The sequence below is a fragment of the Anguilla rostrata genome, chromosome 11 (assembly GCF_018555375.3).
Source record: "Anguilla rostrata isolate EN2019 chromosome 11, ASM1855537v3, whole genome shotgun sequence".
NCBI classification, from domain to species: domain Eukaryota; kingdom Metazoa; phylum Chordata; class Actinopteri; order Anguilliformes; family Anguillidae; genus Anguilla; species Anguilla rostrata.
Window position 1 is genome coordinate 35,433,818 of NC_057943.1, and position 24,384 is coordinate 35,458,201.

At 44.0% G+C, this 24,384-nt stretch overlaps 2 protein-coding genes across 6 annotated transcripts; one reads left to right on the top strand and one right to left on the bottom strand.

Moving 5' to 3' along the window:
* The first annotated feature begins 888 nt into the window (after positions 1-888).
* On the top strand, positions 889-8,606 carry imp4 (IMP U3 small nucleolar ribonucleoprotein 4). 2 transcript variants are annotated; one of them, XM_064299607.1, is made up of 9 exons: positions 889-1,041; positions 2,534-2,642; positions 2,926-3,009; positions 3,119-3,228; positions 4,674-4,806; positions 5,066-5,220; positions 5,625-5,719; positions 7,426-7,499; positions 8,257-8,604. In XM_064299607.1, the coding sequence occupies exons 1-9, from the start codon at positions 1,039-1,041 to the stop codon at positions 8,367-8,369; spliced, it is 876 nt and encodes a 291-aa protein (XP_064155677.1). In that variant the 5' UTR covers positions 889-1,038; the 3' UTR covers positions 8,370-8,604. The 2 variants fall into 2 exon arrangements, with proteins under 2 accessions (XP_064155677.1, XP_064155676.1); XM_064299606.1 differs by lacking the exon at positions 889-1,041 and adding an exon at positions 1,500-1,618 and having other exon boundaries at positions 8,257-8,606.
* Positions 8,607-9,575: 969 nt separating this feature from the next.
* alas2 (aminolevulinate, delta-, synthase 2) lies at positions 9,576-22,365 on the bottom strand. Of its 4 annotated transcripts, none has more exons than XM_064299604.1 (11): positions 22,212-22,365; positions 20,146-20,310; positions 18,326-18,442; positions 17,260-17,343; positions 15,634-15,856; positions 15,124-15,308; positions 14,268-14,447; positions 12,775-12,939; positions 11,877-12,145; positions 10,411-10,573; positions 9,576-10,128 (listed from the first exon to the last, which is right to left on the bottom strand). In XM_064299604.1, exons 2-11 carry the CDS (start codon positions 20,300-20,302, stop codon positions 9,965-9,967), a joined length of 1,707 nt encoding a protein of 568 aa, XP_064155674.1. In that variant the 5' UTR covers positions 20,303-20,310; positions 22,212-22,365; the 3' UTR covers positions 9,576-9,964. The 4 variants fall into 4 exon arrangements, with proteins under 4 accessions (XP_064155674.1, XP_064155672.1, XP_064155673.1 ...); XM_064299602.1 differs by having other exon boundaries at positions 17,260-17,352; XM_064299603.1 differs by lacking the exon at positions 22,212-22,365 and adding an exon at positions 21,123-21,145 and having other exon boundaries at positions 17,260-17,352.
* Positions 22,366-24,384: the final 2,019 nt, after the last annotated feature.

Genomic DNA, 24,384 nt, shown 5'->3' on the forward strand with positions numbered 1-24,384 from the left:
ATAAATTTTACACGGGGAGCAAACTGTAAGCAGTATAAACAGTACATTATGCTTCCAATAATATCAACTTAAGTATCCTTTACAGGTATATTTATCAGGACTAGGCAATGACATGTTCTTGAATAATTTCCACCTTGTACTGATTAGATTATATCAGTATCAGAGTTCAGGATAGTAGGACTAACAACATTACCGTACAGCAAATCATATGGAAAGGTTGTCTTTGCTCATATTGTACTTTTTCCTGTAAACAATGAAAATGAGCAAATATTGCAGTAGTGATAAGCTCTTTGTTTATTATGACACATTGTATACATAGCCAAAATATAAGCACATTGCATGTTTCCATTTGAATAAAAAAATAAAAACTTAATATTTATGAAATTTTTTGCTTTCCCTCATGCACAGCACAGGCATTCAAGACAAAGCAAGCAGATAAAGCAAGTGAATTATATTAGCTAGCTGTTCCTGTCTGCAATCGCTTTCCACAATGATGCATTTTGCTTGAGATCAGGATCACACTGGCTAGGAATATCTGAGAACCGTAGGGAGGTCACTTACAGCTGTAGAAAGCTTATATTACAATTGAACTACCAAGTCACTGACCGCATTTCTATTTATTTTGGAAGTCACTTGTCTATCTCCTTTAAACAGCAGTAGCTAGAGTACACACTTGACTGTCGGATTTCAACTAGTCTAGCCTGCTAGCCTGATACTTGCAGTCGAGTGCCACTGAATGTTTATATTGTTCGGCAAAGTTAGCTAGCTACAGTACAGCTGTTCTACTGTCTAACTGGCTGAGGCTAGTCAGTAAGACAGGTTGATAGCTAGCTTGTGAAACATAATAGGTTTGTTATTGAGTTAGCTACCTAACTACGGCTTCTCACTGCATTTCAATCTGTTTTCGTAGTCTTTTCATACACTTTTATTTTGACATTTTCGGTTATGGCGAACGCCGGAAGTTGCGTCCTTACGTATGCTTGACTTCCCACAGACACACGTGTGGGATACATTCAGTGGATAAAACACAGAGCAGAAATGGTAAGTGAATTACGAACACTTATAGTTTAAGCATATCCATTTTTTATCCTAACCGCCTTGAATGCTATAACAACGTTAGGCGATTACAAAAGTTCGACGTGTAATCCCGTGTAATTATTTTCAATGGATGAGCCAATTCGATGAAAAATTGCACTTCAGGCGAGCATGTGAATCTAACAGTAACAGCTATCTGAACTGCTAGATTCGCAATATGGATACTCAAAGTGTGAAACTTTTTACTAGTAGCTGATGTTACTATTTAAACTAAATGAGCACATATTCACTAAAATGAAAGTGTTTGATTTATTTATTGGATACTGGATAGCTAACGTTATTAGCGAGTTATTCAGTGATACAGACAGGCAAAGTCTTAGTCAACATAAGTAGGCTACACAACCACTTTAAAACGCGGACTTCAATAGTGGCGGTTCTGGCTGCTTGCAACGTATCCAGCTATTTGTATACAGTCTATGGTTCAACCACTCTAACATGGTAGCTAACACCGATGCCTGTGGTGCGTGGCGATAGTTCCCGATTATTGTGTGATATCCCAGGGACGTGGAACTCCGACCTAAACGTAAATAAATACTGGCCTTACATTAACATACTGTTGCTGTGAACGTAACCATACAAACGCTGGACCGATGCAGATGTGGCCTTAACTGAACTGTGACGGCATGTCTTGGTTAATAGCCTACTATAACAGGATACTGGGTTTTTTATTCAATCGGAACCTTAAGGGACATTTCCCTTTAAATGTTGTATTTAGCTAGTTGTTGACACGCCACACAAGGATGTAAATTGACAAATGAATTAACTTTGTAAATTGAATTGTTCCTGTTACAGCCATTATTAGTAAAGTTTTGCTGTTTTTGTGTTCCCAATATAAAATAAATCACATATGTGTTTATGTCAGCTTAATTTGACCGTCATTTTACATTAATTATCCTCTTTCCCAAGGATTCAGTCCGTTCAGTCCAATATCTTTATTTAACCCAAAGAAAATTCCTTTTGCATGTATGTTATCATGTTGTAAAAATTTGGTCGGTTGGATTTGTTCAGCTGTTGACCATCCCAGCCAGCTCATGGCAATCTCGCAATGCAACTACATGCCATGGTTGTGTGTTGGCTGGGGTGGAAATATACTGACCAAAAAAACTCAGCAAGCATGTTAGGTTTAAGTTAGGAGTTAGAACATGTATCTGATTTTCACAGGGTTTAAATTAAACCTATTAAATAACAGACTTTAAATGAAAGTAACAGAATGTATGTTAACCGATTTAATAACTGTCCGTTAACTGACTGGATGTGTCTCTGGTTTGAAGTAGTTTTCTTAATTCCTGTTCATTGTATATCTGGTCAATTATATATAACATAACAATGTTTTTAAATGTTGTGCGCATATGTGTGGTGTGTGCATGGGTATGCGTGTGTTTGTGTGTGCGCACTTGCATGTGTATGTGCGCACATGTTTGTGTGTGTGTGTGTGTAGCTTCGACGGGAGGCCAGGTTGAGGAGGGAGTACCTCTACAGGAAAGCCCTGGAGGACAGACAGCGTGCCGTCGAAGAGAAGAAAGAGAAGCTAAAATCTGCTTTAGATGGTAGGGGTCCTCATGCCAATGTTTCCCACAGTGTACACCATATTCAGGTACAATTTCAGCTTCCATATTCTAATGCTAGTGCAGGTGAGAGGCAAGAGGCTGTTGCTGTTGCATTTGGGCTACAATGAGAACCAAAACAGCATATGCCTCGTGTTTGGTAACTGCAGTCCTGCACAGTATTGGAAATCATACTGCCTGTTGTTTTTCTTTATTTATCTTGTGTACTGTCTGTTACATATGGGCATATAAGTGGCATTGAGGCTTAGCACTCGGTCTTTTGCAGAGAACCGTATGATCCCGACTACGGTTCGGCGAGAGGCTCTCGAGCTCCAGAAACTTCTGGAATACGACGACGAGGGGGGAGAGGGTGAGTCTGTTAGTTCTCTCCGGAGCCCTTCTGATTTTCCCAGCCGTGCTCTCACAATAGGAAGTGGGGAAATGCCGTGTGTGATCTTTTGCCTGCCGACTCTGGGCAGGTGTGAGCTCTCACATGGACGACGAGTACAAGTGGGCTGGAGTGGAGGACCCCAAAATCATGGTCACAACATCGCGAGACCCCAGCTCCCGTCTGAAGATGTTTGCAAAGGTTTGTGTTTCACTATTGTGGGATCCCCGGGGTTTCTGGGGTTGATGACATAACCCAAACGGGTCAGTGAGCGTGAAAAGGAAAGTAATAAAATAACGCTTACAGAGAAACTTGAATGTTGAGCTTTACAGGGCGTTTACACAGTGAGCAACTCGGTTGATGGACAGAAAGCTGCTGTGATTGTGATTGGGCAGGACAGGAAGCTGCTGTGATTGTGATTGGGCAGGACTGGAAGCTGCTGTGTTTATGATTGGGCAGTACTGGAATCTGCTGTGCTTGTGATTGGGCAGGACTGGAAGCTGCTGTGCTTGTGATTGGGCAGGACTGGAAGCTGCTGTGTTTATGATTGGGCAGGACTAGAATCTGCTGTGCTTGTGATTGGGCAGGACTGGAAGCTGCTGTGTTTATGATTGGGCAGGACTGGAATCTACTGTGCTTGTGATTGGGCAGGACTGGAAGCTGCGGTGTCTGTGATTGGGCAGACAGAAGCTGCGTTTTGTATTGGGCAGGAAGGAAGTATAAATAGTTGATTGGCAGAGAATCTTGATGTGATTGGCAGCTGGAAGCTGCTGTTGTGATGGCAGGATGAAGCTGCTGTGTTGTGATTGGGCAGGACTGGAAGCTGCTGTGTCTGTGATTGGGCAGGACAGGAAGCTGCTGTTTGTGTGATTGGGCAGGACAGGAAGCTGCTGTGTGTGTGATTGGGCAGGACAGGAAGCTGCTGTGATTGTGATTGGGCAGGACTGGAAGCTGCTGTGTGTGTGATTGGGCAGGACTGGAAGCTGCTGTGTTTGTGATTGGGCAGGACTGGAAGCTGCTGTGTTTGTGATTGGGCAGGACTGGAAGCTGCTGTGTTTGTGATTGGGCAGGACTGGAAGCTGCTGTGTGTGTGATTGGGCAGGACTGGAAGCTGCTGTGTTTGTGATTGGGCAGGACTGGAAGCTGCTGTGTTTTGATTGGGCAGGACTGGAACTGCTGTGTTGTGATTGGGCAGGACTGGAAGCTGCTGTGTGTGTGATGATTTTGTGAGCAGGACAGAAGCTGCTGTTGTGTGATTGGGCAGGACAGGAAGCTGCTGTGTGTGTGATTGGGCGGGACAGGAAGCTGCTGTGTGTGATTGGGCAGGACAGGAAGCTGCTGTGATTGTGATTGGGCAGGACTGGAAGCTGCTGTGTTTGTGATTGGGCAGGACAGGAAGCTGCTGTGTTTGTGATTGGGCAGGACTGGAAGCTGCTGTGTGTGTGATTGGGCAGGACAGGAAGCTGCTGTGTTTGTGATTGGGCAGGACTGGAATCTACTGTGCTTGTGATTGGGCAGGACTGGGAGTTGCTGTGTTTGTGATTGGGCAGGACTGGAAGCTGCTGTGACTGTGATTGGGCAGGACTGGAAGCTGCTGTGTTTGTGATTGGGCAGGAGATGAAGCTGCTGTGTTTGTGATTGGGCAGGAGATGAAGCTGATCTTCCCTGGGGCTCAGCGTATGAACAGAGGGAACCACGAGATGAACGCCCTGGTGCAAGCCTGCAAGGCCAATGCTGTCACTGACCTGGTCATTTTCCACGAGACCAGAGGCCAGCCAGGTAGGCCCAACACCACCGCTTCTGTCCACAAGCCACATTCCACACAGCTTACCGTGCCTTCGGACAGTATTCGGACCCCTTCACTTTTTCCACATTTTGTTATGTTGCAGCCTTATTCTAAAATTGATTAAATTCATTTTTATTCTCATCAGTCTACACACGATACCCCATAATGACAAAGCGAAAACAGGTTTCTGGAAATTTTTGCCAATTTATTGAAAATAAGAAAGCGTTGACGTTCTCCTTGTTCCTTTTTTAGACGCCATGGTTGTGAGCCACTTGCCGTTTGGCCCCACGGCCTACTTCACCCTGTACAACGTGGTGATGAGACACGACGTCCCGGACATCGGCACCATGTCCGAGGCTTTCCCGCACCTCGTATTCCACAACTTCAGCTCACGGCTGGGAAAGAGGGTGAGAGCGCACGCACGGCACCTCGTCCTCACTTGCCTCGCCCTGTGGAACCGTGTGAACGATTACTTCCGGGAAACTGAAAGGAAAACCTTGATCTCCATTTATGTATGGGGCGGCAGTGTAGCACAGTGGAACTGGGCTCGTAACCGAAAGATCATATGTTCGATTCCTGGGTAGGACACTGCCGTTGTACCCTTGAGCAAGGTACTTAACCTGCATTGCTTCAGTATATATCCAGCGGTATAAATGGATGCAATGTAAATGCTATGTAAAAAAAAAAAAAGGTTGTGTAAGTCGCTCTGGATAAGAGCGTCTGCTAAATGCCTGTAATGTAATGTAATGAAAGTTCTACACTCTAAGGCTAGAATATTCAAACATGAAAACATGAAGTATGTCTTGTTCAGGTGTCCAGCATCCTCAAATATCTCTTTCCGGTGCCAAAAGAAGACAGCAAGCGGATAATCACCTTTGCCAATCAGGAGGACTACATTTCTTTCAGGTGAGATTTCGTCTCGAAGATGGGCAGGGTTTCTGCTGTTCTGACTGCAGTGGGAGGTTGGGCAGGGTTTCTGCTGTCCTGACTGCAGTGGGGAAGATGGGCAGGGTTTCTGCTGTCCTGACTGCAGTGGGGAAGATGGGCAGGGTTTCTGCTGTTCTGACTGCTGTGGGAAGATGGGCAGGGTTTCTGCTGTCCTGACTGCAGTGGGAAGATGGGCAGGGTTTCTGCTGTCCTGACTGCAGTGGGAAGATGGGCAGGGTTTCTGCTGTCCTGACTGCAGTGGGAAGATGGGCCAGGTTTCTGCTGTTCTGACTGCTGTGGGAAGATGGACTGGGTTTCTGCTGTTCTGACTGCAGTGGGAAGATGGGCTGGGTTTCTGCTGTTCTGACTGCAGTGGGAAGATGGGCAGGGTTTCTGCTGTTCTGACTGCAGTGGGAAGATGGGCTGGGTTTCTGCTGTTCTGACTGCAGTGGGGAAGATGGGCAGGGTTTCAGCTGTCCTGACTGCAGTGGGGAAGATGAGCAGGGTTTCTGCTGTTGTGACTGCAGTGGGAAGATGGGCAGGGTTTCTGCTGTTCTGACTGCACTGGGAAGATGGGCAGGGTTTCTGCTCTTCTGACTGCACTGGGAAGATGGGCAGGGTTTCTGCTGTCCTGACTGCAGTGGGAAGATGGGCAGGGTTTCTGCTGTCCTGACTGCAGTGGGAAGATGGGCCAGGTTTCTGCTGTTCTGACTGCTGTGGGAAGATGGACTGGGTTTCTGCTGTTCTGACTGCAGTGGGAAGATGGGCTGGGTTTCTGCTGTTCTGACTGCAGTGGGAAGATGGGCAGGGTTTCTGCTGTTCTGACTGCAGTGGGAAGATGGACTGGGTTTCTGCTGTTCTGACTGCAGTGGGGAAGATGGGCAGGGTTTCAGCTGTCCTGACTGCAGTGGGGAAGATGGGCAGGGTTTCTGCTGTTCTGACTGCAGTGGGGAAGATGAGCAGGGTTTCTGCTGTTGTGACTGCAGTGGGAAGATGGGCAGGGTTTCTGCTGTTCTGACTGCACTGGGAAGATGGGCAGGGTTTCTGCTCTTCTGACTGCAGTGGGAAGATGGGCAGGGTTTCTGCTGTCCTGACTGCAGTGGGGAAGATGGGCAGGGTTTCTGCTGTCCTGACTGCAGTGGGGAAGATGGGCAGGGTTTCAGCTGTTCTGACTGCAGTGGGGAAGATGGGCAGGGTTTCTGCTGTTCTGACTGCAGTGGGGAAGATGGGCAGGGTTTCTGCTGTTCTGACTGCAGTGGGGAAGATGGGCAGGGTTTCAGCTGTCCTGACTGCAGTGGGAAGATGGGCAGGGTTTCTGCTGTTCTGACAAACCATTTAAAATGCATTTTAAATAGTAAATCAATGTTCAATGATGACGCCCCATGCAATGATTAAAAGCAACTTCAACGTTGTTTCTCCCTCTTGGCTCACTTCCCACTCCCACCCCGCTGCTCTGTTCCTCTGTAATTAATAAGAATGCTTGGTGGTGCTATGTGGATATTCTCTGTGAATCTGTGGTTTTTTTTTAGCGGTTCTGGGTTGGCATATGTCGACTTGCATGCAGTGTTTTGCAGTCGTGCTCGTCTGTCACTGCTGCTCCTTCTCGGGTGGATGCGTTGATGTTCTCCACCATTTTAAGACACGAGCATCCGCTAAATTCGCGTTGCGCTGCGTTTCCTTTTCAGACATCACACGTATCAGAAGAAGGATCATAAGAATATCGAGCTGTCGGAGGTGGGGCCAAGGTTTGAAATGAAATGTAAGCAAAACAACATGTTGTCCCCGTTAAAACCTTTATCTGGACATTTAATACAGGGGACGGCCTGCTCATTAAAACCTTTATCTGGACATTTAATACCCATATACCCTCATGCACACACACACACACACACACCCATCCTCAAACGCATGCATGCACACACACACACAGCCACCCTCATGCACACACACACACACACACCCATCCTCAAACGCATGCATGCACACACACACACAGCCACCCTCATGCACACACACCCCACACACCACACCCATCCTCAAACGCATGCATGCACACACACCACACACACCATCCTCAATGCACACACACACACACACACCATCCTCAAACAGCACACATGCACACACACACCATCCTCAAACGCATGCATGCACACACACACACACACAACACCATCATGCACACACACACACACACACACACACCTCAAACGCACGTGCACACACAGCCACCCTCATGCACACACACACATATACCTCAAACGCACACACACAGCCACCCTTATGCACACACACACACACACACCAACGCACTCACACACACCCACGCACCATGCACACACACACACCACCACACACACACACAATACCCACCACCCACAGCGCACATGCACACACACACACACACACACCACAACACCCAAACGCACCTCATGCACACACACAAACCAACCACCACACACACACACACACACACACACACACGCTGTGTTTCAGCATCTCTGTGTCTCTTCCAGTGCACATGATCAAGCTGGGTGCCCTGGATGCCGAGGCCACAGCGGACGTGGAGTGGCGCCACAGCTCCTTCATGCGCACAGCCAAGAAGCGCAAGTTCCTGAGTGTGGACTAGCTCCGCCTACTGAGCCATCCCTGCCAATCAGATTCGAGCAAACAAGGTCTCAGACTCTGGGTCCATGCTTGCAGTCACTCCCATCTCTCAACTGCGGCTCCAAGATGACTTCACAACGAAGGGTCGATTCCAAACTAAACGCAAAGCATACAGTATTTAATTTTGGTACATATATGTAAACTGAGTGTGAAATAATTATTTCATTGAAAAAATACATTTTCTTAAAAAAATCTTTGAAAAATGCTTGGTTTTCTTTCTTGTAAAATGCAACATCAAAAAAAAATAATTTTCAGTTATATTGAATTGGTTTGCCAGGTTAATAATCTCTCAGTATTTACTGTGGAAAGAGGTATTTAAACTGGGTTTGGGATAAGGGGTGGGCAATATGGCAAATCATGGTATTTTTGTTTTTTAGACTTCATAAGGGCACTCAGGGTTGTGTCGGAGCTGATAGGGTAATGCTGCCGTGGTTTTATTTGGGAAGGAAGTTCAGAATGGGTCTTCCCTCTTGCCTTTCCTTTTCAGTTACGGTAAGTGAAACTGGTTCTGCTAACAAATTCAGGCCTTACAGCTTATTAAAGCTGGAGACATTTCTACAGAAGCAGGTGGGAATCAAAGTAGGTTTCATTACCATCTTAAAGCAGGTTATGTCTCTGTGTGAAATACAGATAGCTTTGATTAAAATCAGCAAATACGGTCTGCCACAGTGACCAGGGGATGTGTGGAAGCTGACAGTCTTGTCAATATTAAACTATCTTGGTTTTGGAACCAGCAACTAATACTAGTACATCTCTTTTCAATTCTGCACTGTTTGAATGTTGCCACTTATTGATGAGAATTTGTTGCTAAATGACATCTGCCACCAACATGAACCCCTACTTGGGCTATTTTGACTGGCTAGTAACTATGGGCCCAGATAATACTAAACAAATCCAATGTGTTTTTTGCTGACTCTGACTGTACTGTTGGATACTAGAAAACAGCAGGGCTAAGTTTGCAGGAGGGATAAAGTAAATGGATGTCACTGTTTAAAGGCAGTTAAACTCATTCCGAAAAGTGCTCTAAGTGCAGGAAGGCAGGACGTGCCCTGTTCAGAGACACAGAAGTCATCTTTCCACAGTTAACACTGACGGTCACAGACCACTGTCCCATTGTCACCCATGTGAAAGGCTGCAAAGCTAAACTGATTTGAGCAGTTACAGCACACAATAATATCACCTTTATTAATCTGCTGGAAATTAGAATGGAGTTTACAGCACACAGTAATATCACCTTTATTAATCTGCTGGAAATTAGAATGGAGTTTACAGCACACAGTAATATCACCTTTATTAATCTGCTGGAAATTAGAGTGGAGTTTACAGCACACAGTAATATCACCTTTATTAATCTGCTGAAAAATAGAATGGAGTTTACAGCACACAGTAATATCACCTTTATTAATCTGCTGGAAATTAGAATGGGGAGGGGGGGGGTGGTTGAAATATAATTCAATATTTATTTTAGCATCATTACGTCTGATTTTGTTTTTGTAAAGGGATGGTACTTGTGAATGCGTCGCGCGAGGTTGCCTCCGGGCGTGGCTTTGCCCAATCTCAGGCGGCCAGTGTGATGTAGCGGGGCTCCATGTTGCCGAAGTAGGACCTCTCCCACTCGCTCATGAGGTCAAAGTGCAGGGGGCGGTCGCAGAAGCTGCAGGCGGCCAGCGCAGGCTGGCGCAGGGGCAGTCCCACCTCCTGCCAGGCCTCCAGCAGTTTGTCTGTCAGACACAGGCAACTCGCACTGAAATCACCATCGCTACCACCAGCCCACTCAGCCTTATTTAGAAAATGTCTGTTAAAGAGCGTCGCTTGATGAACATTTGATCCGGTGGAGTGTGAAGTGTTTGGGGAGTGTGTCTGATTGCTCCCCAGCCCAATTACGCTTCAGCTCTGAAACCATTCATTGTGACAAATATGGCAGATAGAGGAAATCTGGAAGGGGGCAATACATTTTCACAGCGCTGTATTTTAAAGTGTCATTTTGGTGTTTCATTACTCACCCACGAAATACTCCATCATCTGCGGCTCGTGGTGGGGGGAGGGGGCGAGGCGCAGGAGCTCCCCCCCCCTGGGCACGGTGGGGTAGTTAATGGCTTGGACGTAAATGTTGTCTCTCTCCAGCAGCAGATCACACACCTTTGTGTTCTTCTCTGCGTTGCCCACCTGGTGCAAACACATGAAATCACACCTCAAGTTAAATGCACACACACACACCTAAACCTGCAAATGCACACACACACACCTAAACCTGCAAATGCACACACACACACCTAAACCTGCAAATGCACACACACACACCTAAAACATGCGAATGCACACACACACACCTAAACCTGTAAATGCAACCCCACACCAAACCTGCAAATGCAGACAAAACAGATAAACCTGCAAATGCACACACACACCTTAAACTGCAATGGCATACACACACACTAACTGCAAATGCACACATCACGCGCCTGGAACCTGCAGATGCCCACACACACACGTAAACCTGCAAATGCACACACACACACGTAAACCCGCTAATGCACACACACACACCTAAACCTGCAAATGCACATACACACACACGTAAACCTGCAAATGCACACACACACACACGCAAACCTGCAAATGCACACACACACACACAAACCTAAACCTGCAAATGCACACACACACCTAAACCTGCAAATGCACACATACACACGTTTGTGTTTAAATTTATATGAGGGGAAACTTTAGGTTTGATGATGCAGAGTATCCTATGAACGCCAGGAAAACAATCACACAGCAGCTTCAAAAGTAGAAAGGAAGGGTACTTTACCAGTTTAAAATTACCATCAACCATAGTCAAATATTTTAACTAAAGACGTGGCGGCTGGAACCGGTAACACCTGTATGGGGATGATGTGGCTGGGACAGGTGACTCACCTGTATGGGGATGGTGTGGCTGAGACAGGTGACTCACCTGTATGGAGATGATGTGGCTGAGACAGGTGACTCACCTGTATGGGGATGATGTGGCTGAGACAGGTGACTCACCTGTATGGGGATGATGTGGCTGAGACAGGTGAGTCACCTGTATGGGGATGATGTGGCCGGGACAGGTGACTCACCTGTATGGGGATGATGTGGCTGGGACAGGTGACTCACTGATGGGATGATGTGGCTGAACAGTGACTCACCCGTATGGGGATGATGTGGCTGAGACATGTGACTCACCTGTATGGGGATGATGTGGCCGGGACAGGTGACTCACCTGTATGGGGATGATGTGGCTGGGACAGGTGACTCACCTGTATGGGGATGATGTGGCTGAGACAGGTGACTCACCTGTATGGGGATGATGTGGCTGGGACAGGTGACTCACCTGTATGGGGATGATGTGGCTGGGACAGGTGACTCACCTGTATGGGGATGATGTGGCTGGGACAGGTGACTCACCTGTATGGGGATGATGTGGCTGGGACAGGTGACTCACCTGTATGGGGATGATGTGGCTGGGACAGTTGATGACGGGCAGGCCGGCGTCCAGCAGCAGTTGGCGCATGTGTTTGACATTCCTCTGGTGAGCCCTCCGTAGCGACTGCCCCTCGGGGCTCTTGAGGACCCTCACAGACTCCAGGGCCCCTGCCAGCACCATGGGGGGCAGGGAGGTGGTGAAGATGAATCCAGCGGCGTATGAGCGCACTGTGTCCACTAGGGAGGCGCTGCTGGCAATGTAGCCTCCGACACAGCCAAATGCCTTGCCTGCAATGAAAAAAGGGACCTACGCTTTAATAATTAATTTACAGAATGCATCAGCATTCTTGCAGATCCCGAAAATAATGTGACATGTAATATGCAATGTAACGTTTTGTGGTGGTACATCATAGGAAAACCATCATTTCTAGTAGTGCATTTAATAATCATATCTGCTGTGATGGCGCTCACTGTTTACATGCTGTAATAACTTATACCTTACACCTGTTTCATTAAAGCTGCACTGGGCAACTTTCTCAATGCAGTGAAAACATTTTGAAAATCCTAGCACCGGTTGGCCCAGCCCACAGAGAAAGAGAAATGTTGATGTGCGTTCACGATTGGTGGAGAAGCAGGGGTGGTTTCTAGCTACAAATCCTCGGCAACCTAGATGACAGGATTACGGACTCAGGGAACTATGTCCTGACGGTTCATGATAGCCACCTTTAGCAAAAAATATTTTAACACATGTAAATTGTTGAACAAGGGTACCCTTCACCCCAGACTAACAGTTACCTAAAACACTTAACTCCGATTTAGTGCTCTGCTGGACGTTTTACAAATATTTGAATGAGCAAGGTTGGATTAGACCTGGTTTAGAGCTGATCTGGGGCTGGTTTTAACCCCCCTCCACTTACCAAGTGTTCCAGAAACAATGTCGATCTTGCTCATGACACCATCTCTTTCCCCGACTCCAGCCCCATGAGCCCCGTACAGCCCCACTGCATGCACCTCATCCACAAAGGTCAAAGCCCCGTAGCGGTGGGCGATGTCACAGAGCTGCTCCAATGGGCAGATGGCACCTGCGAAAGACAGCCAATCAGATCACACATCACTGAAGGCCACAGCAACATCCAGACTGTGATAGTGTATCATACGCTCATAAACTTACTGCCACTGAATTCAATATAAAACACAACCAAAGGTCCACTAAAGCACCTTCTAGAATATCTGAAGGCAATATTTTGTCCATTTGGGACAGGCCTATGCTTATTTTTCTAAAATGTATGTAATTTCTGAAAGCAAAAATCAATGGCTGTAAACAGAAGCAACATTATCTCTTCAAACCACTCACTCTTCTAGTAGCACTGCACAGCTACAAATCACTGCTCCCACTGGATGGATGAATGGTCATTTTTTATTTACATTGTACATAAAACTATCGTATTTGTCAATGATATTTCTGCCTCTATATTTATAACTGCCTCTAAAACAACTAAGATAAAATTTTCCTGAGATCAAGTTGTCAAGAGAATCAGACAGGGACTGTCTTATCTAGAAGCTGACAAATTTGCATATTAAAGTTGCCTTATGCTGTTGGATACAGGGCTAAGCACTATGATATTATTGTCTTACGGCCTTGATAATGAGACCAAACATGAACATGTTAGGAGGTAATCCACCCAGATACTGCATATCTCTTTAAAAAACTTCAAGTTTACTTTACTACTTCTGACAACAAGAGGTGATTTTTGTGGACAATTAATCGTTAAAGCAGGCCAGTTGTAATCTTCACCGTCAGGCAAAGCCTTGTCCGTGTAACAAAACTAAATAGCGCCACCACTTGAAACTGGAACCTCTCCAAAAATTGTAGTTTCAGTTAGCAGGCCTCAACAACCAGTATCTATATAGACATCAAGATTTTCAACCAAATGTCCATTAAATGTCACAGATTGCATTCAAACGTAAAAAGGAAGATGATCTTTTTAAAGGCATTCTTTAGCCAGCTGGGTCTCTGTGTACATAGTTTGGATGTCCTGTGTCTCTCCCAGAAAGTGATGAAGTCATAAAGCTTTCAAAGGAGATGAAACTCTCTACCAAGACCACGTTTGTTTACATTTGAACAACCTCAAGCATGGCCCTAATTGCCGAAGACATTCCTTCCCATACCTGTGGGGGGAAAGCAGAGATAGAACAGACCAAGTTTGCCAGGTAAAATTATTTCGTCTGTTTCTCAAAGGTGGTCATCTAAAAACTAGATGTCTGACAGGATGCAGAGGGATTAAATTTGTATCGACCGTAGCTTGTCTAACTACGGGCAAGACAGCCAAATAGCAAATTTTCCCACAAAGGCAGACCGTTCCTTTAAGGCCTACAGATGAATGAGAAGCAGGGAACGCGTCTGACGCACCGTCCATGGAGTGCACGGTCTCAAAGGCCACGATCTTCGGCGTTGTGGGGTCGGAGCGGCGCAGGAGCTCCTCCAGGTGCTGGGGGTCGTTGTGCCGAAAGATGCGGCGCGCGGCCCCGCTGTTCCGGATGCCCTGGATCATGGACGCGTGGTTGCCGGCGTCGGAGAAGATCTCACAGTCTGCGAACGAGGCGAAGAGGATCAGGGCGCACCTCGTAACACGCGACACGCAAAGCCGAGAGGATCAGCAGTGGAGACAGACGGGCGAGAGAGGCACTCCCTGTCCGTAAGTGTTTGCGACACGACTTTCGTTGTTTCAGTCCTGCACATCCAGCGCATCAGATTTGTAATGACACAACATATATGAGGTTAAAGTGCAGACATTCAGTTCTAATTCTAGGGTATTTACAACCACATCAGGTGATCCATGTCATTACATTACATTTATTTGGCAGATGCTTTTATCCAAAGCGACATGGTCATAGACAACTGCTAAACACAGGTTCAGTAAGGTACAATACTTATTTTGTACAGCTATTTCTAGCCAGGACACAGCACTATTCAGTGTTCACTGTGTGAACTAAACTGTGTCTTGGCTAGAAATAGCTACAAAATAAGTATTGTATTATAATATTTACCTCAGAGCTCAGTCCCGTGAAAGGAGGTGGAGCTCTAGCCTAATCATAGCTCCATAAAAAGAGAGTCATGGCAAGACTTAGCTGGGATTTTAGAAAAAGAGCACTGTCAATTAAAATTAACATTTGAAGTCCCTCCCTTTTTTGATTACCTATACACTATTATTTCAAAATATCTTCAGGATTCTGTGATCTCTCCCACTGTACTGTGTTTCTCATACCTGGTAGCATCTTGGCCAGGGTAAAGAGGGTGGAGTCGTTGGCCACGAAGCAGGAAGAGAACACCAGAGCCCCATCTTTCTGGTGCAGGTCCGCCAGCTCATTCTCCAGGGCCACGTGGTAGTTGCTGGTGCCGGATATGTTCCTGGTGCCTCCTGCCCCAGAGCCATACTTATCCAGAGCTGTCCTGTGGAAAAAACTGACCACTTAATGCCCGTGAAGGAAGAGGACCATTACATTACATGTAGTGTAGCCACGATACCAGAATTCTGACTTTGATGCCGATACCAGGTTTAGTATCACACATCAGTAGATACCAAAACAATACCACGGCCAAAAGGAAAAGGCAGTTGCTTAAGTAACATTGTCCACAGATAAAGTATAAAAGAACGACAGAATAAAACTTTTAATGAATAAATATTAATAAATACAAATATGGGCTTAATTAACATTATAACTGTTTATAACAGTTTTTTTTTTTGAAAAAAGAGGTTTGTGGCATGTCCGCTTACCGAATTGACTCAATGACACGCGGGTGGCGGCTCATGCCCAGGTAGTCATTACTGCACCAGACGGACACCTTGGCGCCATGGTGACTGGCGCTGGAGTAGTCCTCGGCAAACGGAAAAATGTCCGCGCGGCGGTTCACCGTCTTGAAGACACGGTAGGTGTGGTCACGTTTCTTCTCCAAGATTTTCTCGTCGAAGAAGGCATCATAGTTGAAACTCAGATGTTCTGCGTGGTATAAACAATGCATTCATGTGAGTTTGGTGGTATAGTATAATGGTTAGGCAACTGTGCTTCTAACCTGAAGGCTGTAGGTTTGAAGACTTTGCTGTTAACTTATATTGCTTTAAACGGTTTGGCCCCTGACTATCTTAGCGAGTTACTTATTCCTTACTTTCACTTTCCTCCAAGATTACATTGTTCACAAGATGATGGTTATGTGAAAATTCCATGTATATCTAAAATTACAATGAGTGGTAGAGCCTTCTCTTATAGAGCTCCTGTTTTATGGAACAATTTGTCTTTACATGTAGGCTTAAACTGTATCTCTTTAGCCAATCCTAGAGTTAACCATGCCTATAGTCCGATATCCTGTTAAATTGTCCAGTATAACCATGGAGTTTATGAAGTTAATTGTGGATGTCTGGGCTGGGTAGGGAGCTTAGCATCATGCGTCAAGTTAGTTGTTACAGAGCTGACACACTAGATAGCCTAGTGTCAAGTGTCAAGTTGGGCTTTACGGAGCTGACACACAAAGTAGCTTAGCGTAATAGTGGCATTACATACATTTACTCTGTGTGTTGACAATCTTTATAGTGCCTAACCTTATCTTTTCTGTTTCTTTTTCTCTGTTTCTTTTTCCCTGTGGCTCCTGCCCCTATCTCACCCTGAGTCCACGGGATCGCTCCAGCCCTGTCCCTCGCTCCATGGTCATCATGGACCGCTTCAGCCCTGTTCCTCCCCTGCCCATGCCTTGATGCAGCCTGGAGCTACAGATAAATCACCTGGCTCCTCTAAACTGCACTATAGTGAACTATACCATTTGGTAGTCTATTATTCATGTTATACTACCTCAGATGTAACCTGCTTAACCTGTTTTAATTGCTGCAATAGTTTCCCGATAGCATTTCTGAAACATTCCATTCTACCGCTACTTTACACCAGGTCTAGACAGCGGAGGATGGGCTCCTCCTCCATAGCCGGGTTCCTCCCGAGACTTCTTCCCATTGGGGAGTTTTTTCCTACCAACGTTTGAGGGTTTCTCCTCCACTGGGAGTTTTTTTTTTACCCCATGTTTGCCATTTGAGCGTTTAGTCCATTTTGCTGTTTCTTGCCTTGCTACTCTGTAAAGCGTCTTTGTGACAGTTCTCAGTAAAAAAGTGTTATGCAAATAAGAATGAATTGAAATTGAATTGAATTGAAACTTGCTGCATTTTTCTCTCTTCTAGACTGGTGTTGGGAACAGTTGTTGGGGTAACATATTTTAGAGTTAAAGTAAGTGACTAGCCACAGTATGAAGCACAAAATCACACTCTCAGTCGCCACAGCTGCAACGTTCTGACGTCCCGTTTCTGTTTTTAAACACGCCCGTGATGTTCTGGTGCTCTTGAATGTGTCCAGAATGTACTCACGCATGTTGTCTTTCAGGAGATGAGATGCGATGTGGGGGATCTTCTCTGCGAGGGTGCTTCGCAGACCCTTCAAAAAAGAGCTTACTGTGCCGGCTGCACAGGCGTAACAACCAATTAGTCACATGCCTATAGGGCAGCTTCAGCCAAAATACAGATCTGTCACAACATTTCGCTGTGAATTATTAGTCTTTTTATAAATTCAAATAAACCCATGTTGTTATTTGAATAGCTAGCCAGCCAGCCAGCCAATGGGTGGCAAGTGGACTCCTGATGACCCCTGGAGTCCACTTGCCACCCACGCACAATGTGAGGTCATTGTTTTAATACACATAGTACCTGTTTGGTATTTGTAGCTAAGGTGTGCTGTACCTATATGGTATTTGTAGCTGATGTGTGCTGTATCTGTATAGCATTTATAGCTGAGGTGTGTGACACCTGTATAGTATTTGTAGCTGAGTTTGGCTGTGCCTGTATACTATATGTAGCTGAGGTGAGTGGCACCTATATGGCATTTGTATCTGAGGTGTGCTGTGTCTGTATGGTATTTGTATCTGTGGTGTACTGTACCTATATTACATTTGTAGCTGAGGTGTGTTGTACCTGCATGGTATTTCTAGCTGAGATGTGCTGTACTTGTATGGCATTATTTGTAGCTGAGGTGTGTTGTATCTGTATGGTATTTGTAGCTTTGGGGGCGACATAGCTCAGGAGGTAAGACCGATTGTCTGGCAGTCGGAGGGTTGCCGGTTCAAACCCCACTCTGGGCATGTCGAAGTGTCCTTGAGCAAGACACCTAACTCCTAACTGCTCTGGCGAATGAGAGGCATCAATTGTAAAGCGCTTTGGATAAAAGCGCTATATAAATGCAGTCCATTCACCATTTAGCTGAGGTGTGCTGTATCTGTATGGTTTTGTAGCTGAGGTATGCTGTGTCTGTTTGGATTTGTGGTTAAGGTGTGCTGTATCTGTATAGTATTTGTAGCTGAGGTGTGCTGTATCTGTATAGTATTTGTAGCTGAGGTGTGCTGTATCTGTATGTCATTTGTAGCGGAGGTGTGGGCCCTACCTGCCCCCCTTGGGTAGACATCTTCCTGCACCTCAGGGCTGGCTTTCACCACACTAATCTGGGAAGAGAATAAGGGACAGCTGCTGGCCTGGGGGGCCACATTCAGAGCCAGAACATCTGCGGATCAGGGAAAACAACACCATGAACACAGAAAACTGAAATTAAAATCCATGCCTTAGCAAGACCCACAGTTAAAAGAATTTTATATATTCACAAGTTAGAATTTGAATTATGTTACTATTTAACTTTTGCTTTCATACTTTTACAATCTACAGTTAAAAACCAGTTAGGGAATACTCATATTTTATTTAATATGTGATATTTTAAATTGTTTTAATTATTTTGGGATAAATTTCCCTATTTTTACACTGTTTTGCCTAGAGATTTAGCATATAGCACCAGTATCGGAGTGACCATCTGTGTATGGTATTTGGTTACGAAGACTAATTGTTCAAACCTGAGTGAACTGAAGTTAATTTCATTTTCATTTCATTCTCACTCCAAATTATGAGAATAAATCTATGCTAAATACAGTCCTGTGGACTCTGGTGTCTATGGAGACCTAGTGGACAAATAGCAGAATGCATCTTACGAATCTCCACTGAGAACAACTGAAGCCTAATGATGAAGGCACAGTCGTGACAAACGTGACTGCCCCTTTAACATTATTTAAACATTCACTACCTAAGTTAATTAAGAGATCTTCTTTCCAGACCAGGGGAAAGGTATCTTTCTGATATCTCATCAATGTTCTACCACAGTCACCTACATTTATGTGACTCAGACATCTAGTTCTGTACACCCCACTGCCCCAAACCTTGGCACACTCAGTCTCCTCATAGTGCACTGTAATGCATTAAACGTCTTCTTAATTCATATGCACATTATGTAAAATGTATAGCATTATATTTTAAATTTCTTTGCAGCAAAGGTGAGCAAGTCAGACTTAGAGGGCAAAACTCTTTATGGCGAGGTGATCAGTGGATTTGTAGATTAATTAATTTTATATTTTACCATCCAAACCTGCAATTCAAATCCAAATCGTATTACATTGACCACATATTTTAGCCAGCACTTTGCAGTACAGCCTATCAAATGGTCACCCCTAACAAATAGCCAGGTTATGCTTAACTTATCGCAGCTGTGCTCTTTACTGGGAGGAAACATGCAACCAAAGCCCTTTTTAACCTGAAGTTTAAAGCCTGACAGTAAAATAAAAATGACTTTAAATTATATTGTTTTCATAGTAACAAATGTGTTAGGATGCATAATATTACTGCATGCCTGATGACTAAAAATGATATGAAAGAGTGACTCCACACAGGAAAAATTTACTAAAGGTGGGAGGGAACAGAATTTGATAGGCATGTTGTGACGGGTTCCAGGTGATGCATGAACAGGCGTATGTGTAGTCTTTTCAGGGAGATGGCTGTTATTCCTGAATAACAATAATAATAATAATAATAATAATAATAATAATAATAATAATAATTATAAGAGACCCTTTGAGTAAGCTGCACCGTGGAAGGCACAATATCAATAATAAAAACTGAGATGGAACCAAAAAGGTGGTTAGTATTCAGACATGGTATTAGCTGTTTTGAGACCACTTTCTGTTCGGTTCTGCAGTCTGAATTCTGATGTTATGCCTTGTTAATAAAAAGGCGATAATATAATAGTAAAATGGAGAGACTGGTACATTATGGGAGAAGATAATATGACAGTAAAATGAAGGGGCTGGTACATTTTGGGAGACGATAATATGACAGTAGAATGAAGGGGCTGGCACATTTTGGGAGGCTCTATGCCGTTCATCTCACCGCTGTTATCTTCAGCTCTCTGGGTGGTGACGGACGAAACCTGGCGAGCGATTACAGGACATCGGTCAGCCAGGGAGAGGAGAGGCAGGACAGCTCTTCTCCAGGCCTGGTGGGAAGCAGACTTCAGGAAAGGGCAGTGGTGCAGAAGGGCAGACATGGTTCTCACTGGAGAGAGAAGCAAAAATAGACTTTGTTCATGGAAAAGGAACGATCAGAAATCATTCATGCAATGGGAGAGTCAGCATTACAGGAGTAAGAGAGAGAGAGAGAGAGAGAGAGAGAGAGAGAGAGAGAGAGAGAAAAGGACCACACCCAGCTGCTGTGGATGCCAGCTGCCTGCAAACTGGCACTACAGTGCCCTGTCAACGGCAGGACCATTCACCAAGCACCTCGCCCTCTGTAACACCCGATAATCACCTCACGTGCCCTGACACTTTCCAAACCGCCAAAAACCTTCTATATTTCTAAATCAGAGCTCAGGGGCATCTTTAAACGGTATGAGTGTACCTCTTCTCTGTGATTTTGATTGGTTATTTTTGTCTACGGGGTTATGGAAACTGTCTTTAATCTATGCTCATCAAACCTTTACTACACAGGCAACATAATCGTCCTTTGAGTAGCAGTCTAACCTTTTTTGTTTAAACATACCATTCGCACGAGAATCCTCATAATTTGTGCTTTACGGCCCATTTAAAATGTTCACTTTTGCTTCGGTCGTGTTTTTCGGGGCTGTAGCAAAACGATAGCTATACGGATATTAACACAAAGTGTAGTCATGGTGATTTATGTCAATTTGCAGACTATTGATCACTGTAAAGCAAAGCTTTTTTTCTTGAATAACGCGTTCATGTTCTCGTTTTCTCAAAGGGGTTAGGATTTTTCTTGAAACTTTACAACTTATAATTGAAAAATAATGATGACAGAAAATATGAAGCAGACCGACTAAGTATTATGAAGGCCAAAAAACAAGTTATTACCTTTGTAAAATAATGTGACGTGACTACAGAATGTCGTAGCAGCTGAAAAGTAAATGTATTTCCGTCAAAACAGGACCGATGGATGAACACGGAATTGACATTTTACTGTACTTGCAAGGGAACTTTGAAATAATTGAAGTGTAAGTATTGCTTTATGACGGCGAATCTATTTCCTAGTAATAAATGAATACCGATAGGTTACAGCACGCCCGGGCGTGTCTCAGCTCGGTGCGTTCCTGATAAGCGAACACTGGTAATCGGGCAAGAACAGGCTCCCGCTGTCCAGACCTTTGCGGTGCTGAACGAAGATTAACGAAATAATGAGCTAACCACGTCACTGCTGCTAGAATGATCTGGGATACGGCAGAATCGCTGACGCAACACCCAAATTCACTCAGAAATGGAACATGTCCTCCAACAGCGAGACGACGAAGAGCAGATAGTAGAAGGATGATAAGGACATTGTAAGTTCCGTACAAAAGAAACTAGATGGCCCATCTCGTCCATTGGGTTCAATGGTTCTCCAAGCATAAATCATTGCTAGTCTGTTTGCTTTTTTATTGTGTCGTAGGCTATATTTACATATAACCTACTTTAAATTTGACTGCACTATTTGGCCGTGGTTTGGAGATAAGATTTACGGATCGATTGTTCTCCTGCGGTTTGAAGTTTATCCTACTTTCACGTTCCTGTGAAGAAGGACATATGCTTGCTGTAGCTGGAGGATCAGGGCACGACAGGGTATGCAAAAATAAACAAACCTAAATTGTCAACATAGCATGTTTTATAGTGTAACGTATATACAATTTAAAGGCAAATTTCCAGTAATTAAAACATTCCTTCGTTGGCAACAAGTTTGAAAAAAAAAAAGGCTACATAACAGTTTACAAATTTACTATAATTTGTCCAGCAACATTTAGTTCACGACAGAAATGCAGACAATAATTCAGTCATATTATCATTAAATGTTTAGTGTATATGAATAATAACAAAAATAAAAATTAACTATTTTCTCTGGCATATTAAGATTTCAATATAGTACAAAAAGTGAAAATGATGGGGGAAAACGATAATTACAAACGAGCTCACCTGTTGACCTGCACTGAGGACGAACTTGAACAAGAAATTTGCAGTCGCCTCTTACAAACAAGAGACTTGGTGTGTTGCGAAGCTCAAGTAATTTGCTCAAGCAAACTTGTCCCTTTTACAAAAAAAGACCCGAGAGAGAGAGAGAGAGAGGAGGAGGAGGAGGGGGCGGGGGGTTCGGATGAAACCCGTGTCACTTAAGGTTACTGATCAAAAGTTATGTAATAGGTTATAGCGGGGTCATATTATACAGCCGTTCTTGAACCGTAATATTGTTTTGAACTCTACTAAACATTGTGGTCTAGCTAGCCTATATAACGGACAGTAAGCATAGCACACTACAAAATATATTAAACAGTTCTTTGTAATTTGTGCTGAATGTAACCCGTCTTTCTGAGAAATTAAGGTCTACTGCAAATGGAAATGTTACGAAAATATCAAAATCTAAATCGATGAGGCTGCAATACGGTCACATGAATTGGCATAAACGAATGTAGTTGCCAACCACGTACTACTGAAAAGTTAATATGTAGCCTACAGCTATGTTAATGTGTTAATGTGTATTTTGTACATCATTAATTTATGTTAACAGCTACAATAGTCAGTGGCAATTAATATTTGTAATAAAAAAACAGAAAATGTGCTGTAATGTAGCCTATAGGCCATGAAGGTTAGTTACTCTGACTGATGTAACGGTTAACAGGCCTAATTATAAGTTTATCTTATTTTTGGCAGTCAACTGAAATATTTGAGTCCTAACACAATAACTAATGATGAATTACGTTTGGTCAAAATATCCACACATTAATTTTAATGTTTGTGACTTTTGACAGAATATAATTATTCTGTTTTCAAAATACATCAAGGCTTCGGGGGTATACTACGAAGAAAGTTTAACATACCCAGAGTTTATTTGCATAACTGGCTCCATAAAACCTATCAGGTGTTACACCGAAATCTGTGACCGCGGATATAACTAAATCACTAAATGTCACACTGTGCATGCAGGCACAAATACACATTTTTAGAAACAGTTTATAGTTAATTTCATAGATCGGTCACAGATTTCGGTGTAACACCTGTATCACGAAGGTGGTTATCGACTTGCTAAGTGAACACGGGTTAATCAAGTTATCTGCGCGTTCCCATAAAAGTGGCCGTGTCTGCAAAAATGAGCCTAGGCTATAGCACAAAAACATGGACCGTATTTCAGCAGTGTATTTCTCACCTGAGGAAAAAACTCTTCTGATATGGACGGACATAATGGACGGACATGAAGACCGTAAAACAATCATAATTTCATGAAGTAACGGCGTCGCCGCCAACAAAGCCAGGGACAAGGCTTTGCAAAAAGATGCTAAGAGTAAGTCGTTAGGCTACCTTACCATACCACCACCAATAACTCTACACTCACGAATTCTCCTACAGTTTATTTCTAATGTGATAGCTCTAGAGATCCTAAACCTTACACTTTACGCTGGATATTTAAAAAATTTCCCGAAGTAATCACATCAAAGTTTTTTTTAATTATTTTTTTTATATAAATTAAAGAATTATGGGACTTAAGCCATTGTTCCATAATTAAGAAAAATAGATATGGACGCGTAGGGCACAAGAAGCTTGCATATGTAGTGTACTGCACTCCCTCCGTCGACAATCTATATATTTCGTATTGTGTATCCACGAAGAAAGCCCGCGGAATAATTAGGTCTGTAAATAATCACCGCCTTGCGCAAACACCCCTGTACCCTGTTTCACGTTCATGGTAATTTCACGCCTGTCTTATTAAACCATGTCATTATTTCAATTCGGGCTTCCTCCGTTTCACGAACGTGCATTACGATTTGATTAATTAATCTTGGGTGGAATCAACTCAGATAACTGTTGATAACAGCTTTGCTAGAAAGGGGAGATGAATCGTTCTCCAAAAACAGAATCAAACTCTTTATATAGAAATAAATGGAAGTGCCGCTGCCCTTTTCAGGTCACGTAACAATTGACAAATGCAATATTTTTCAAACTCTGTAACCTACACTAAATTTCCACATGTATGTGGAAACCTGAACATCAAATGCATATGTAGACCTACTCGTTGAACATCTCATTCCAAGACCATGGGCAGTAATATGGAGTTGGATCCCCCTTTGGTGCTGTAACAGCCTCCACACTTCTGGGA

Excerpts from the sequence above, each read along its gene's own strand:
- alas2 (XM_064299602.1), bottom strand. The coding sequence starts at position 20,302 with ATGTCTGCCCTTCTGCACCACTGCCCTTTCCTGAAGTCTGCTTCCCAC. Across the intron at positions 15,309-15,633 it reads CGTGTCATTGAGTCAATTCG|GACAGCTCTGGATAAGTATG; the intron begins GTAAGCGGACAT and ends TTTTTTCCACAG. Across the intron at positions 10,574-11,876 it reads GCCACATCATCCCCATACAG|GTGGGCAACGCAGAGAAGAA; the intron begins GTGAGTCACCTG and ends TGTTTGCACCAG.
- imp4 (XM_064299606.1), top strand. The coding sequence starts at position 1,547 with ATGCCTGTGGTGCGTGGCGATAGTTCCCGATTATTGTGTGATATCCCA. Across the intron at positions 3,229-4,673 it reads GTCTGAAGATGTTTGCAAAG|GAGATGAAGCTGATCTTCCC; the intron begins GTTTGTGTTTCA and ends GTGATTGGGCAG. Across the intron at positions 4,807-5,065 it reads CGAGACCAGAGGCCAGCCAG|ACGCCATGGTTGTGAGCCAC; the intron begins GTAGGCCCAACA and ends TTCCTTTTTTAG.